Source organism: Aethalodelphis obliquidens, unplaced genomic scaffold (assembly GCF_003676395.1).
Source record: "Aethalodelphis obliquidens isolate GAN/ISIS:26980383/991018 unplaced genomic scaffold, ASM367639v1 scaffold9, whole genome shotgun sequence".
NCBI lineage: Eukaryota > Metazoa > Chordata > Mammalia > Artiodactyla > Delphinidae > Aethalodelphis > Aethalodelphis obliquidens.
The window spans coordinates 23,848,865-23,861,493 of NW_020837953.1; the positions used below are offsets into that span (position 1 = coordinate 23,848,865).

The 12,629-nt window shown below is 60.0% G+C and overlaps 2 protein-coding genes across 6 annotated transcripts in view; both read left to right on the top strand.

Moving 5' to 3' along the window:
- Positions 1 to 3,954, top strand: part of STK40 (serine/threonine kinase 40) — a 38,462-nt gene extending 34,508 nt beyond the window's left edge. For all 5 annotated transcript variants that reach the window (XM_027109096.1, XM_027109094.1, XM_027109095.1 and 2 more), the window contains 2 exons: positions 101 to 185; positions 1,580 to 3,954. In XM_027109096.1, the coding sequence (XP_026964897.1) occupies positions 101 to 185; positions 1,580 to 1,798 (304 nt within the window). In that variant the 3' untranslated portion in view covers positions 1,799 to 3,954. The remainder of the gene's footprint in view (positions 1 to 100; positions 186 to 1,579) is intronic.
- Positions 3,955 to 10,619: 6,665 nt separating this feature from the next.
- On the top strand, positions 10,620 to 12,276 carry EVA1B (eva-1 homolog B). Its single transcript, XM_027109099.1, has 3 exons — positions 10,620 to 10,810; positions 11,219 to 11,316; positions 11,599 to 12,276. The coding sequence occupies exons 2-3, from the start codon at positions 11,250 to 11,252 to the stop codon at positions 12,012 to 12,014; spliced, it is 483 nt and encodes a 160-aa protein (XP_026964900.1). The 5' UTR covers positions 10,620 to 10,810; positions 11,219 to 11,249; the 3' UTR covers positions 12,015 to 12,276.
- The last annotated feature ends 353 nt before the right edge of the window (positions 12,277 to 12,629 follow it).

Below are 12,629 nucleotides of genomic sequence, written 5' to 3' on the forward strand. Positions count from 1 at the left end.
TGTGTGTGTGTGTGTGTGTGTGTGTGTGTGTGTGTGTGTGTGTGTGTATATATGTATCTATATACCTGGAGCCAGCCTGACTTACCTGCCTCCCCTGCAGGCAGTCCCTGTCCTCTCTGAGCGGGCCTTTGCAGGTGGTTCCTGACATCGATGACCAAATGAGCAACGCAGACAGCTCCCAGGAGGTGAGTTGGGGAGGGCAGGGCTGCAGGGCCCCCTCGGCCCCTTTCCCAGCCAGGGCCTCCTTGGCCTCTCCCCAGCCCTTGGAGCTGGGAAAGACAGGCCTAAGTCCTCAGCCTGAGCTGCCTGGGGCCTGCCTTGGGTCTGGCTCAGCTGGCAGTTCCGTGGCCTGAGAGAAGGGCTGTGAGGCGGTCGAGGAGGAGGCCCCACGGTGGGGAGGCCTCACGGCAGCTCAGCCTGGCCCTCCCTCGGTTTCCTCTTCCTGCCCAGGCCCTGGGTCTGCCATATGCCGGCCCTTTAAACGGTCACACTGGTCTGCCCATCTGACTCACAGCGTTCTCTCTTGCCCTTCCTGCTTTTAGTTTTTCAGATGATTCATTTTCTCCCAGTTTTCTCTCCTCCCCTGTTGCCTGCACTGGAGAAAGTGCTGGGCCCGGGGTCAGGGCGGAGACCAGGGCGCAAGGCAGCAGCTAGCGGGTGATCTTAGGGTGCGTCCTGGAGGGCAGGGCTTGGCCGAGCCTGGGGAGGGCAACTGTAAGGACCCTCCCTCTCTGGGCCACCCTGGAGTCCCACAGCAAGCACTGGGCAGGAAGGACCAGACGGAGCCAGCCTGGGACTACAGCAGAGCCTCTTGGCCATCGAAGAGAGAGTTCCAGGCCCTGCCCCCCAGCTCCCACCCCCTCCCACGGCTGTTCAGCAGCTAAAAATAATCATCACTAGCATGTAGTGAGTGCCCCCCCAGTACGCCTCATTCAATCCACACTACAGGCCTATGTGTCCTGTGTTCTTATCTCATTTCACTAAAGAGGAAACGGGTTCAGAGAGGTAATTGTCCCCAAGTCGCACAGCTTGGAAGCAGTGGCTGAGCCTTGAACCCAAGTCTGAGTCCACAGCCCTGCTCTCCCCCCTGATGATGAGCACAGGCACCGCCCACTTCAGTTTGTGACTGTGCCTGGGCTGTCCCAGGGGGCTCAGCCTGGGACAAGACGGAGAAACAGGGCTGCCCAGGTGCTAGCACCCCAGCCCCAGGCCGCTCTCTTAACACTATACCTGCCCCGGTCCCTCGAGAGCCTCTGTGAGGGGAGACTACTGCCCCATTTCACGGAGGTGGGTGGGACACTAAGCCTTCTGAGGGACCTCTTCCAAGGTCAGTGAGTTACGGGAGATCACAGGTCTGAGTGACGCCCAGGGTGTCCAGCAAGGCGAGGTCCAGGTTGGCTGGAGGGCTCCCGGGACCCACACTCTGGGCCACTAGATCCGGCCCAAGGGTGTGGTGCCTAGGGAGGGAGGCCCTTGAGGCGGCCAGCTGACACTGCCCCGCTCTTCCCTCTTGCATTTCCTCCTCTCTCGCTCGCTCTCTCTCTCTGCCGGGCTCTGTGGGTCTCTCTCTGCTGCGCAGGCGAAGGTGACAGAGGAGTGCTCCCAGTACGAGTTTGAGAACTACATGCGGCAGCAGCTGCTGCTGGCCGAGGAGAAGAGCTCCGTGCACGAGGCCCGCAGCTGGGGGCCCAGGCGGCAGCTGGGCAGCGTGCCGCCCGTGCGACGGCTGGGCCACGACGCGCAGCCCGTGAACCCCTTGGACGCAGCCATCCTGGTGCAGCGCTACCTGCGGAAATAGCAGCCTCAGGCAGGGGCACCGGCACCACCCACCACCTCTTCCCGGCCCCCAGCCGACAGCCTGGCTGCCCGGCTGGGCCCCGTAGTGCTGAACTCTCTCCTGGACCGCACCGGGGACGGGGCAGGGACAGCCCAGGTCACACATGGGGTCAGCAGAGGTACCACGAAGCTACCTTTTGGAATGATTGCTTGATTGTTTGGTTTTTTAATCTGAGAAGCCTAGATAACTAATCTGCTTTTAATCATGACGTTTTAATCTACCTCTGTCTCTTTAACCATGCTGTCTCTGGACTGAGTGAGAGGGAGGAGGAGGGAGCCCGCCCGCCCGGGGCCCGACCGACCCACTGACCCCCGGGGGCAGCTGCCCCCCACAGTCCACATAAGCTGAAAGTGCAGCTCGCTGCTGGCTCCCAACATGAATGCCCGCTCCCCACCGCCCTCCCAGGCCCCTTGCAGTCTGTTTTCCTCCCTCCCCTTCTGACCCCAGGCCCCTCGGTCCAAGTTTTGGAAAACTGTCACCTCATCTTAAGCGGAATTCAAATGTATTTATTTTTGTACTGAAACCAACTTCTCTCCCATCTCTAGGTGGCTCGGCCCATGCCACTCCCTGCCCCCAGCCTGGCTGGACAGCAGGGAGTCCACAGCCCCCGATGGGCCCCCTCCTCGCCCCCAGGCTCAGAAGCCCCTTCTGGCCGGTCCCCTTCCACCTCCAGCCCGCCAGTCCCTCCTTGTTTCTGGTGATGCGGAGGCCTTTCTACACTTGGTTCTTTCTCTCCCATCTCAGCTTCTCTGAGGTGCTGTTCACCCGCATCAGCCCTGGTTTCCTCTTCCACCCCTCACCGTGGTACTGAGGTGATGCCGACATGGATGGGAAGGGTGCCTGGTGGGGGGCTGGTGAGGGGTGCTCTGGTCCAGCTGTGAACAGGCGGCCCTGTTTGCACGCCGTCTCGCTCCCCTCACTCCTCTGTGTTCAGAGAACCGTGGGGGCATCTCCTCTCCCGCCCCTGCCTCGTAATAGAGGTGGTGTCTCGCCCAGCAGACCACCAGGGGCGCCAGGGTCCTTCCTGAGGGCTGCAGGGCTCGTGGGGAGAATCGTAGGGACTGGGGGGCCCAGCCTGGCTTGAGAACAGCCCTGCTGCCCTTTTTGAGCCGAGATTTTGAAGTGGATGCCCGTCTTGCCAGAAACGCTGTTCTCACCAGAATGCCCTCCTTCCTGCTCTCCCACACTGGACTTGGCCCTGCCCAGTGCCAAGCAAAGACCTTCCCCTGGCCTGCCCTCCCCAGACCCCTCAGAGCAGCTGAGCGTTCCCCTTCAGGCAGCCCTGGGCCCTCGGGCCCTTCCTGCCTGCCTTCTCCCCAGTGGGGAGGTGACAGAGGCCTGTGTGACCTTGTTTCCCAGGGTGTGAGCTGCCCCCTCCCCAAAAGCTGACTCACTGTGAGTGGCTTGGGCAAGGTCCCAAACCTCCTTGTGCCTCAGTTTCCCCATCTGGAAAAAATGGGGCCACCTCTTGCCAGCAGTAGCAGGGCCGCCCACGCCCCTTCCTCCCCATGCCCCCATCCCAGCACGTGGGCGCCTCGCGCCTCTGCCTCAGTGGGTCCGTGGGAGCCCGCCTGAGCCCAGCACTTACTCCCCTGAGCACCGGCTCAGCCTGCCTCAGCCGTCCAGCTGCTGAGAGCCAGGGTCTCGTGCTGGGGTGGGGAGGGGCGGGGGCGGGGGGCGGGATGCCCTCTTTTCTATATTTATTTCAAAAAGAAGTCTCCTGAAGGAGTAGAAATGCAGTCCGGCCCAGGGCTCCCAGCCCCTGTGACTGTCCTCCCGTGAGGGCCTCACCCGAGCCCCTTGTCCGGCAGCCTGCCCAGACCCTCCAGGCCTGCTTGCCTGGTGGTCTTTCTCCTTTTCAAAGCAATATCCTCCAGGTCTGCAAAGCCTGTCAGACAGACTGGTCCCTTCCAAGGTCAGCCCACATGTCTGGTTAATTTCTGGCAAAGCAAATGAGAGGAGTTTGGGTCTGCCCTCACTGGGTGTCACACGCTGAGAGAAGTCCTATTGTAAAAAAGCAAAACGGGAAAAGTCACAAAAAAGTTTGTATAAAGTCATATTTTTGTACTACATGGGGACTCTTCCTGCATGTCAGCAATAAAACTTCCTGATCTGGAGCCAGCGTGGCCTGTGTCGTCTCTTACCCTCCTCGCCGCGTCTCCATCTCTCCCACCCAGCCAGGCCACGCAGGATTCCTGTAGCTCTTGGCTCTGCCACCAGCTGCCCTGGACGGGCGCTCCCTCACCCTGGCAGCCGTCGCTGTCTTGAATGGGGGAGGGGGCCGGAACCTCCCAGCAGTCTCCCGGCCCCATTGGTCCAGCCTCCCGCCAAGTGCCCAAGGGGGAACTCCCCGCTTGCTCGGCTCAGCCCAGACCTGCAGACTTGCGCAGGAAGGAGGCGTCCCAGAGCAGCTGCCACTCTCAGGGTATGGATCCTCTCTCCCCTCCAAACAGCCATCTGGGATGGGGGAACCCTAGCCAGACAGACTGCCCGTGTGCCCACGTGCCCATCCAGGGCAGCTGGGGTAAGAAGCGCCAGCGCAGGCCCCTTCCTGCACCGCCCTCCTCTCCAGAGGAAACCAAGGGGGCCTCCTTCCTTCCTTTCTTCTTTCCTTCCTTCCTTCGCCTAAATTTAGACTTTGCGGATTGAGCACTGGAGCAGCGAAGCTAGAGGTGGGCTGGCCCTGTCCCCAGCACGCCACGGCACACAGGCAGACCCACTTTTGTGCTGGAACCCACAGAGGCCCAGGTCACGAAAGGAGCAGAGATCCGTGCCAGAGAACCCCCTTCCCTGGCAGGTGTCCACACAGCACGAGGGGGTGGCGCCTCCCCAAGGTGTGGGAAGGCCCTGATTCTTTGCAAATTCTTCAGGGCGGGCCCCGGGGCCACCATCCCTCCCTGTTCCCACAGCTACCCCAGCAGCCAGGTGGCCCCTATCTTCCTGGCCACTCCCGAGCCTGTACAAATGTTGCCTGTTACCTTATCTGTGGCACTGCCCCACTCCCAGCCCACCCGGGCCACACTCTGCTCCACCGGCCACGCCCCCTGGGCCTCATCTCCATCTCGGCCTCCCTCTTGTGCCCCCGACCCGATCAGCCTCTGTTCTGCACACAGGTATCACCTGGGCACCTACGTGTCGGGCTTAACTTGAGCAACACCCAAGACAGCAAGTCGCCTGCGGCCAGGGACTTCGTTTTGCTCATTGTGTCCTCAGCACCTAGAACTGGCTGGATGCGCAGCTGTCGCGCCAGAACTGTTGCTTCATTGATCTAAACTTCTCAGATTGCCCTTTACCAGTTTTTCTTGTGAGCCCTGGAAGCAAAGCAAGGGGAAAGTACCAGAAAGGCGGGTGTGAGCAACAGCCTCCTTTGTTCCTGAGGAGTCAAACAAGAACCGAGATGTTTCCACCAGTGTTAGCCACCGTCTTGTCCCCAGTGTCCTCAGGCAGAACAGCCTCAGAGAGAAGCCAGCCTGGAGCTGTGGCGCTGTCTCACGTGGGAAAGGAAATGAGGAGACAGAGGCTCGGAGGCTGAGCTGTGCGACCTCCAAAGCCAGGTTAGCCTTGACTTCTTGCCTCTTTCCCTCTCGTACCCCATGTCCAACCCTCTGTTGAGCCTGCTGGCCAGCCAGGCAAAACCTGACCACTCCTCACAGCTCCTGCGACCACCCTGTCTGAGCCCCCTCTTCTCCCTGCTCCCACTCTTCCCCTGCAGCAGCCCAGGGGCCACAGGTCAGCCAGAGCGAGCCTTTTAAAAGTCCAATGTTGTCCCTCTCCTGCTTAACACCCCCCGCCGCATGGCTTCTGTACACACAGCGTAACAGCCAGAGGCCTGTGTGTGGCTTAGAAGGCACTCTCCACCAGGCCCCGTCTGACTTCCCAGCCCTCCCCTCCCTCACTGTCCCCAGCCACGCAGCCTCCTTGCTGACCCCAAAGGAGCCAAGCAGCTTCTACCTCAAAGCCTTTGCCTTAGCTTTTCCTTCTGGGAGGCTCTTCCCCCAGATATGTGCATGGCTCACTTCCCTCGGCTCAAAATCTCACCTCCTCGGAGAGGCTGTCCCTGGCCACGTCCACTGGGTCTTCCCTAGCCCCTTCCCTGGCTTTATTTCCCTTCATTGTGCTGATCACAGCCTGACACTACAAGGCATGTGTGGTTATCGATTATATCCGTCTCCCCTACTGGGATGTTGAGCTCCACGAGGGCAGGAGGATTTTCTGTGTGTCCACGGTGGGGTGGGGGGGGGAATTGGGGGCTGGTCGTCACAATGACAGAGGTCGGGGGTGCTGCTGGCATTGGGGGGGCGCGGGCCAAGGCTCCAGACAACCCCAGAAGGAGGACAGATTCTACATCCTGCTCGACATGAGTGAAAACCGTGTTTATAATTACCAGAGCCAAGACTCTAACTCCATCTTATACATAAACACAGAGGACTTGTGTATACACTTGTGTATACACATGACGTACACTGAATTTTCTGGGAAGGCAACTACTGTGTAAAGCCAAGGAAATTTGTACTTTGTTTTGTTCAGAACTTTACCAAGAGTTCACAGTTTCAGACGCTGACATAATATATCCCAGCATCGGTCTGCACTTGTAGCTGTCACCTTCCTGACAATTAATGACTTCACAAACACACAGCATTGCCCTGTATTTCTTTTATATTACAGGACAAAAAGATATGTACATTTTTAAGTTATATTATCTATAGTAATTCAATTATATAATTGTTCGATTTAATTATATATTAATTTTAATTAGAGGTGGGTCTATTGGCCATAAATTTCATTTCAGGAGCATACAGGAAGCAATTAGAAAATATCATGAAGGGAATTCCCTGGCAGTCCAGTGGTTAGGACTCCGCGCTTCCACTTCCGGGGGGCACAGGTTCAATCCCTGGTCAGGGAACTAAGATACCGCATGCCTCACGGCGCAGCCAAAAATAAAAAAGGAAAGAAAGAAAATATCGTGAAAAGGCAGCTTTGGGTCTGACAGGATGGAGAACCATGGCCTAGAGCTGCCCAGTGGAAGACTGTTAGGGAACATGGCTCTGAAGTTCAAATCCAGGCCCTCCCATTTACGTCCATGTGACTGCACACAGGCTACTTGACCTCTCTGAGCCTCACTCTCCTCCTCTGTAAAACGGGAGTCATGCCACAAACTACACAGGGTTAGTGGGAGGATCTGAAGTGTTGAGACGAGCACGGCGTTTAGCAAAGTGCCAGGTACCTAGAGGATACTCTGTATCCGTAACCGTTATTTACTCGGTCCGCAGACTTCCACAGCGCCTCTTCCCAGCAGCTGTCCCAGGTGCTGAGGGGGCCTTCAGAGGACTTTGCAGGTCTTGGGAGGCCTTGAGTGAGTCCCCTTCCTCCTCCACCCAAGACCTAGGCAGCCCCTGACCTCCAGGTGGGGTGAGGCCCCAGTGTCAGGAGCAGAGCAGCCAGGGCCAGCCCCAACCTGGGCCACTGGGGAAGGGGGCAGAGTGAGGCTTTGCCTTGAGCCCTGAATGTGCCAGGCCTCCCGAGGGCCCTCCCAGAGACTCTGGATCTCTCAGCCTTCTGACCACCCATTAATACCTGTCTTTCCTGTATGTCATCTTAGGAACACTCTGCACCTCCCAAGGTGACAAATCTTTAGTCACACAGGCAGACAGGAAGAGAGAAAGGCAACCAACAAATGGGCAGGTGGGCAGGCAGCAGGTCAGCCACAGGCCGACAGACAAGGAGGAAATCAGCAGGTGGACAGGTGCGACGCAAGCCAGGCAGGCAGGTGACATATATGCAGAGAGATCCCAGCCAGCATGACCAGAAAGCAGGTGGCTGGGCAGACCTACAGACAGGCTGGTGGGCAGGCAGAGGCAGACAGAAAAGCAGATAGGCTGGTGGCCAGGAGGGCATGGGGATGGGGGGTGATGAGGGGGGATGGCCCACATGGACCAAAGGCTTCAGGCCCTCTCCCAGGGCCTCGAGGAGCAGCCCCCAGCTTCTTTGAACCCTCCAGGGCAAGGCTGCCACTTCTCCCACCTGGCCTGGCCTGGCTTGGCCACGTGCATCCCCCTGGAGAAGGCAGCCCTCTGGGTAGCTCTCTCTGAGGGACCAGCAACCATCTCAAGCCCCACCCTGCTCCAACCCAGCCGTCTGCTTCACCAGGGCTGAGTCACACCTGACCCACTCCAAACACACGAGTCACACGCCAACCCAAACACAGGCACACCCTTGTCCATAGGTAGCGATACCCAGAGATCTGCATAGCACAGATGCGTGGAAACAGCTTAACACAAACACATCCAATATCTTAGAGCCCCTACTCAGAGAGGCAAGCACGTGGACCCACACGGAGACACAGGTATCTGCCATACAAACCGACGCACAGCATCCTCACACTCAGGGTCAGTTATACACGCACAGCCGCCGCACACACTGATGTCCATGTGGACGGGCAGGCATCCAACACAGTGCAACCCATGGAAACCCACAGCCAGTGGTCAGATTCCAGCCTCAGCTTCCCCTTGCAGTCCTGGCCAGGTCTTCCTCTCACCTCCCCGGTCTCTCCCGGCTGACGCCTCCTGCAGGAGACCTGCAGTACAGCATCCAGAACTCTCTTCTCTCCTGTCCCCTGGGTGACCTCAGCCACTCCCCGGTGTTCAATCCACCTTGTGTTGAGGACTCGCAAACACACTCCCAAGGCCAGACTCCTCCGGACTGCGCCTGCGTGTCTGACGGCTCCACCCAGATACTTACGGACCTCTCAAATCTAACCACCTGAAGTGAAACTTGGATCCCTAAATCCTGCTCCCCACCTGACCTTTCCTCAGGTGCTCAGGCCCAATACCAAGCAGCTGTCCTACATTCCTGCTTCCCTCACATCCTCATGCAATCCAGGGAGTCCTGCTGCCACTCCCTTCAGAATCTCAGCCTGGCTCACCTCCTCCACTGGCCATCCTGGTCCAAGCCCTCGGCCACTGCTGGCCTGGATGGCTGCCAGCCTGCTCACTGTTCTCCCCGCTTCCATTCTTCCCCTGCAGCCCCATCCTACCCTGAGCCCCCAGGGGGACCTCTCAGAAGTGCATCACAGAACCATGACGCCGTCCTGATGGAAACTCTCCAGGGGCCGCAACGGAAACTCTCCAGGGGCCCCAAGCACACTTGCGATAACATCCAAGCTCCTCCGCAGGCGCACCGGCCCCTTCACAATCACCCCATCACCCGTCCCCGTGCCTCGCTGCCCCAGGAGAGGTGCCCCCAGACGCTCCTACCTCAGGGCCCTCGGCCTCTTTCCTGCCCTGACGCTCTCCTCCGGATCCTGGCACAGCTGCCCGCTCTTCTGGATTCAAGCCTCTGCCCCGTGTCACCTGTGAGAGCTGCCCCAGGTGTTCCTCATCACCCTCCCCCACTCCATCGCCCTCTGAGCACTTAGGAGCACCCAAGACCATCTTCTTCCCGTACTGTCTCTCCGCCTTAGCGTCAGTTCCAAGAGGGCAAACATTTGTGTCTGTTCTGTTTACTGCTGAACCCCATTACCAGGAAGTGCTAAGCAGACCAGTTAGCATTTGTTGACTAGTGGCCGAATGGATTTATACACAGACATACCCACCCCACAAAAATGCTCAAGCAGATACAACACGAAGATAGACACAAATATACGAATATGGGTAGAAACACCTCCACACATGCTCACAAAACAGACTAAACAGTCACAGAGACATCAAGAGTCCCTTCCCCTCCCCGTGGGAGTCATCCTAGTCGCTTCCCTAACCAGATCTGCCCTCTGCTTGAACCCAGTCTCAGGACTGGGAGTGGGGGGTCTCCAGCCTGGACAGAGAAGGGGGTCACTGGCCCACAGGCCTCAGGCTGTGCCTTCAGCTATGTCTGCAATTTCCTCTCCCCCTTCCTTCCCTCCTCCTCTCTAAGGCTCCTGCCAAGAAGGCCTCCCCCTCACCCCATCCCAGCGCAGGAAGGGGGGCCCAAAAGCGGGGGCCTGGGAGTCTGGGCAGGAAGAAGACCCGGCTGCATGCTGATCACACACACACTGCAGGCACAAGCCCTGAGCCTGCGTGGAGATGCGTGCACGTGCACCAGCAGGTTTAGCCCAGAACCAAACACTCCTCTGCCCCGGTGCAGAAGAGCACAGGGGCCAGCGGAGGCCCCAGGCTCGGTTCTGCAAGGCTGGCCTGGGCCTGGCTTGAAGCCAGAGTCCAACATTCATTAACCCTGCGTGACCAGAGCTGGGCCAGCTGGCCACACTCACTGCCTGGGCCCTGGGAGGAGGGGATGAGAGCCCCGGCCCTAGATTGTGGCTGAGGGTCTGGGGGAGGGTTGGAATCTGAGCTAGGGAAAGGGGCAGTCTTCCCTGGGTGAGGGGGCCTCCTGGGAGGAAGAGCAAGGTTTAGGGAAGGGGTTAAGAGCCCATGGTCAGAGAACAGTGGATTCAAATCCTGACCGTCTGGGTTAAGTTATTCAATCCCTCTGTGACTCAGTTGACTCATCTGTCAAGTGGGGATAATGGTCCCCACGTTATAGGGTTGTTAGGATTAAATGAAAAAATATTGTAAAGGATCTAACACTGCCTGGCACCTAGGGAGAACTCCATCCTCATTATTATTGTTGTTATTAGCAGCCTGGGGGCGGGTTCCTGCAACCGGCCTCCCCAGCGGTTTCCTGTCGGGGAGCAGACGGCCCCTCAGGCCTCGGCCCCACCCCACCCCTCCTCCCTGCAGCCCTCCTCTCCCCTTCCTCTCCCGGCCCTTTTCCTCCCCGCCTCCCCCGCCCCGCCCCGCCCAGTCCCTCCTCTTTCCTCGGAGGAAACTTTCCGCCGGCTGGTCCATCGGCCCTTGTCCGGCCCGCGCTGCCGCGGCCTGGGATCCGAGCCGGGCGGGCAGGTGACCGGGACCGGACGGGGCGGGAGCGGCCGGGCCCCGGGTGTCTGCGGCCGCCGGACGCGCCGGGGCCGGGCAGCGGGGAAGCGGGGCGCTGACGGTGAGTGAGCCCGGGCCTCCGGGCCCGGGGGTCCCCGCCGGGCGGGCGGGATGGGAGCGGGAGGCGGCTTCCCTTCCCGGAGCCCGCCCAGGGAGTAAGGAAGGCGCCCGCGTCTCTCTCCTCCATCCCGATTCCCGGACGGCGAAAGCGGGCCTCGTTTGGGGAACCCACCAGGGGACGGAGCCTCCTGCGGCTCACTCCCCCGACCCTCAGGTGTTGGGGCGTCTGCGCCCAGAGGAAGGGTCCCCCAGCCAGGGCCCAGGTCGGCAACGAATTTAGGAAGCCGCTCTCTCCAGGGTGGAGCCTGGCTGGGGCTGCCCTTCCAGGGAGCAGAGCTGCCCCGAGGAGAAAGCAGGGTCAGGGTCGGCTCCAGAGGGGGAGAAGGGTCTGACCTTGCTGACCTCGCAGGCTGACAGGGGAGCTGCTCCCCCAGAGAAGCATGGATGCCCCCCGAAGGGACATGGAGTTGCTCAGCAACAGCCTGGCGGCCTACGCACACATCCGCGGTGAGGGCAGACCCCGGGACCTGGACCCCTCCCTGCCTCCTCAGGCCCCACTCCACCCCTTCCCTCCCCTCCTCCACGCCCCTGCCACTGTAACCACCCTCAACCAGTCACTTACTCCCAAACCGCCCCCCACTCCCCCGACTTCCCGATGGCGGCTACCTAAGGTCCCTCAAATAGAGGGTACTGTCCTTGCCCCCCAAACTTAGAACCTGGAGTCTTTTAGAGATGGGATGACTCCCACGCGCCAGGCCCCCTCCGTGACTTCTGCCCTCTGACCCCCAGCTAACCCCGAGAGCTTCGGCCTCTACTTCGTGCTGGGTGTCTGCTTTGGCCTGCTGCTCACCCTGTGCCTACTAGTCATCAGCATCTCCTGTGCACCCCGCCCGCGGCCCCGAGGGCCCACTCCGCGCCGGGACCCCCGCAGCAGCACCCTGGAGGCCGAGGACGACGACGACGACGACGACGATGAGGATACGGTGACTCGGCCGGGCCCTGAGGTGTCCACGGAGCCCGACGGGCCCCTGAGCGTCAACGTCTTCACTTCGGCGGAGGAGCTGGAGCGGGCGCAGCGGCTAGAGGAGCGGGAACGGATCCTGCGGGAGATCTGGCGCACTGGACAGCCAGACCTGCTGGGCACCGGCACGCTGGGGCCCAGCCCCACAGGCACGGGCACCCTGGGCCGCATGCACTATTACTGACCGGCCCCCAGAGCGTACTGGATATGCACAGGGGCTTCGAGCTGCCCCAGGACCTTTGGACTGCCCCTGCCCACGGTGCTATGGAGGCCCCGCCCCCACGGCTCCCCTGGTGCTGTTGGGCCTGGATTCCCGTCCCCTGGGAGACACCCTTCCCCCGTCCAGCCAGAAGGCCCTGGGGGTAGGGCAGGACGCAGGGTCCCCATCCCCTCTCTGGGGGACGGTTAAGAGGTGACGTGACCAATGAAAGCTGCATTCTCAGTGACTCAGTCTCCCTCTGTTATCCTTCCCCCAATGACTCCCAAGCTCTTGCCATGCAGGGGGCCCCAGGGCTGAGACCCCTTTACCAGGCTGACCACCTCCTTCCACCCACCCGACGCCTCAGCACACATGCTTGCGTTCAGTTCACACATGGCAAAAACACACTCCTGCACCCACACTCCACCGCCTCACCACAGGCGCGCACACACAAAAATCAACCGCATTCCTTACAACTGCATTCCTTACCGTGAAACGCCCGGGTACACGTTGCCCCTGTCCCTACAAATGCCCTCGTTTTCTGCATCATTGCAATCACACACACGCGCGCGCACGCACACAAGGCCTCGGAACCCTAAC

Excerpts from the sequence above, each read along its gene's own strand:
- EVA1B (XM_027109099.1), top strand. The coding sequence starts at position 11,250 with ATGGATGCCCCCCGAAGGGACATGGAGTTGCTCAGCAACAGCCTGGCG. Across the intron at positions 11,317-11,598 it reads GGCCTACGCACACATCCGCG|CTAACCCCGAGAGCTTCGGC; the intron begins GTGAGGGCAGAC and ends TCTGACCCCCAG.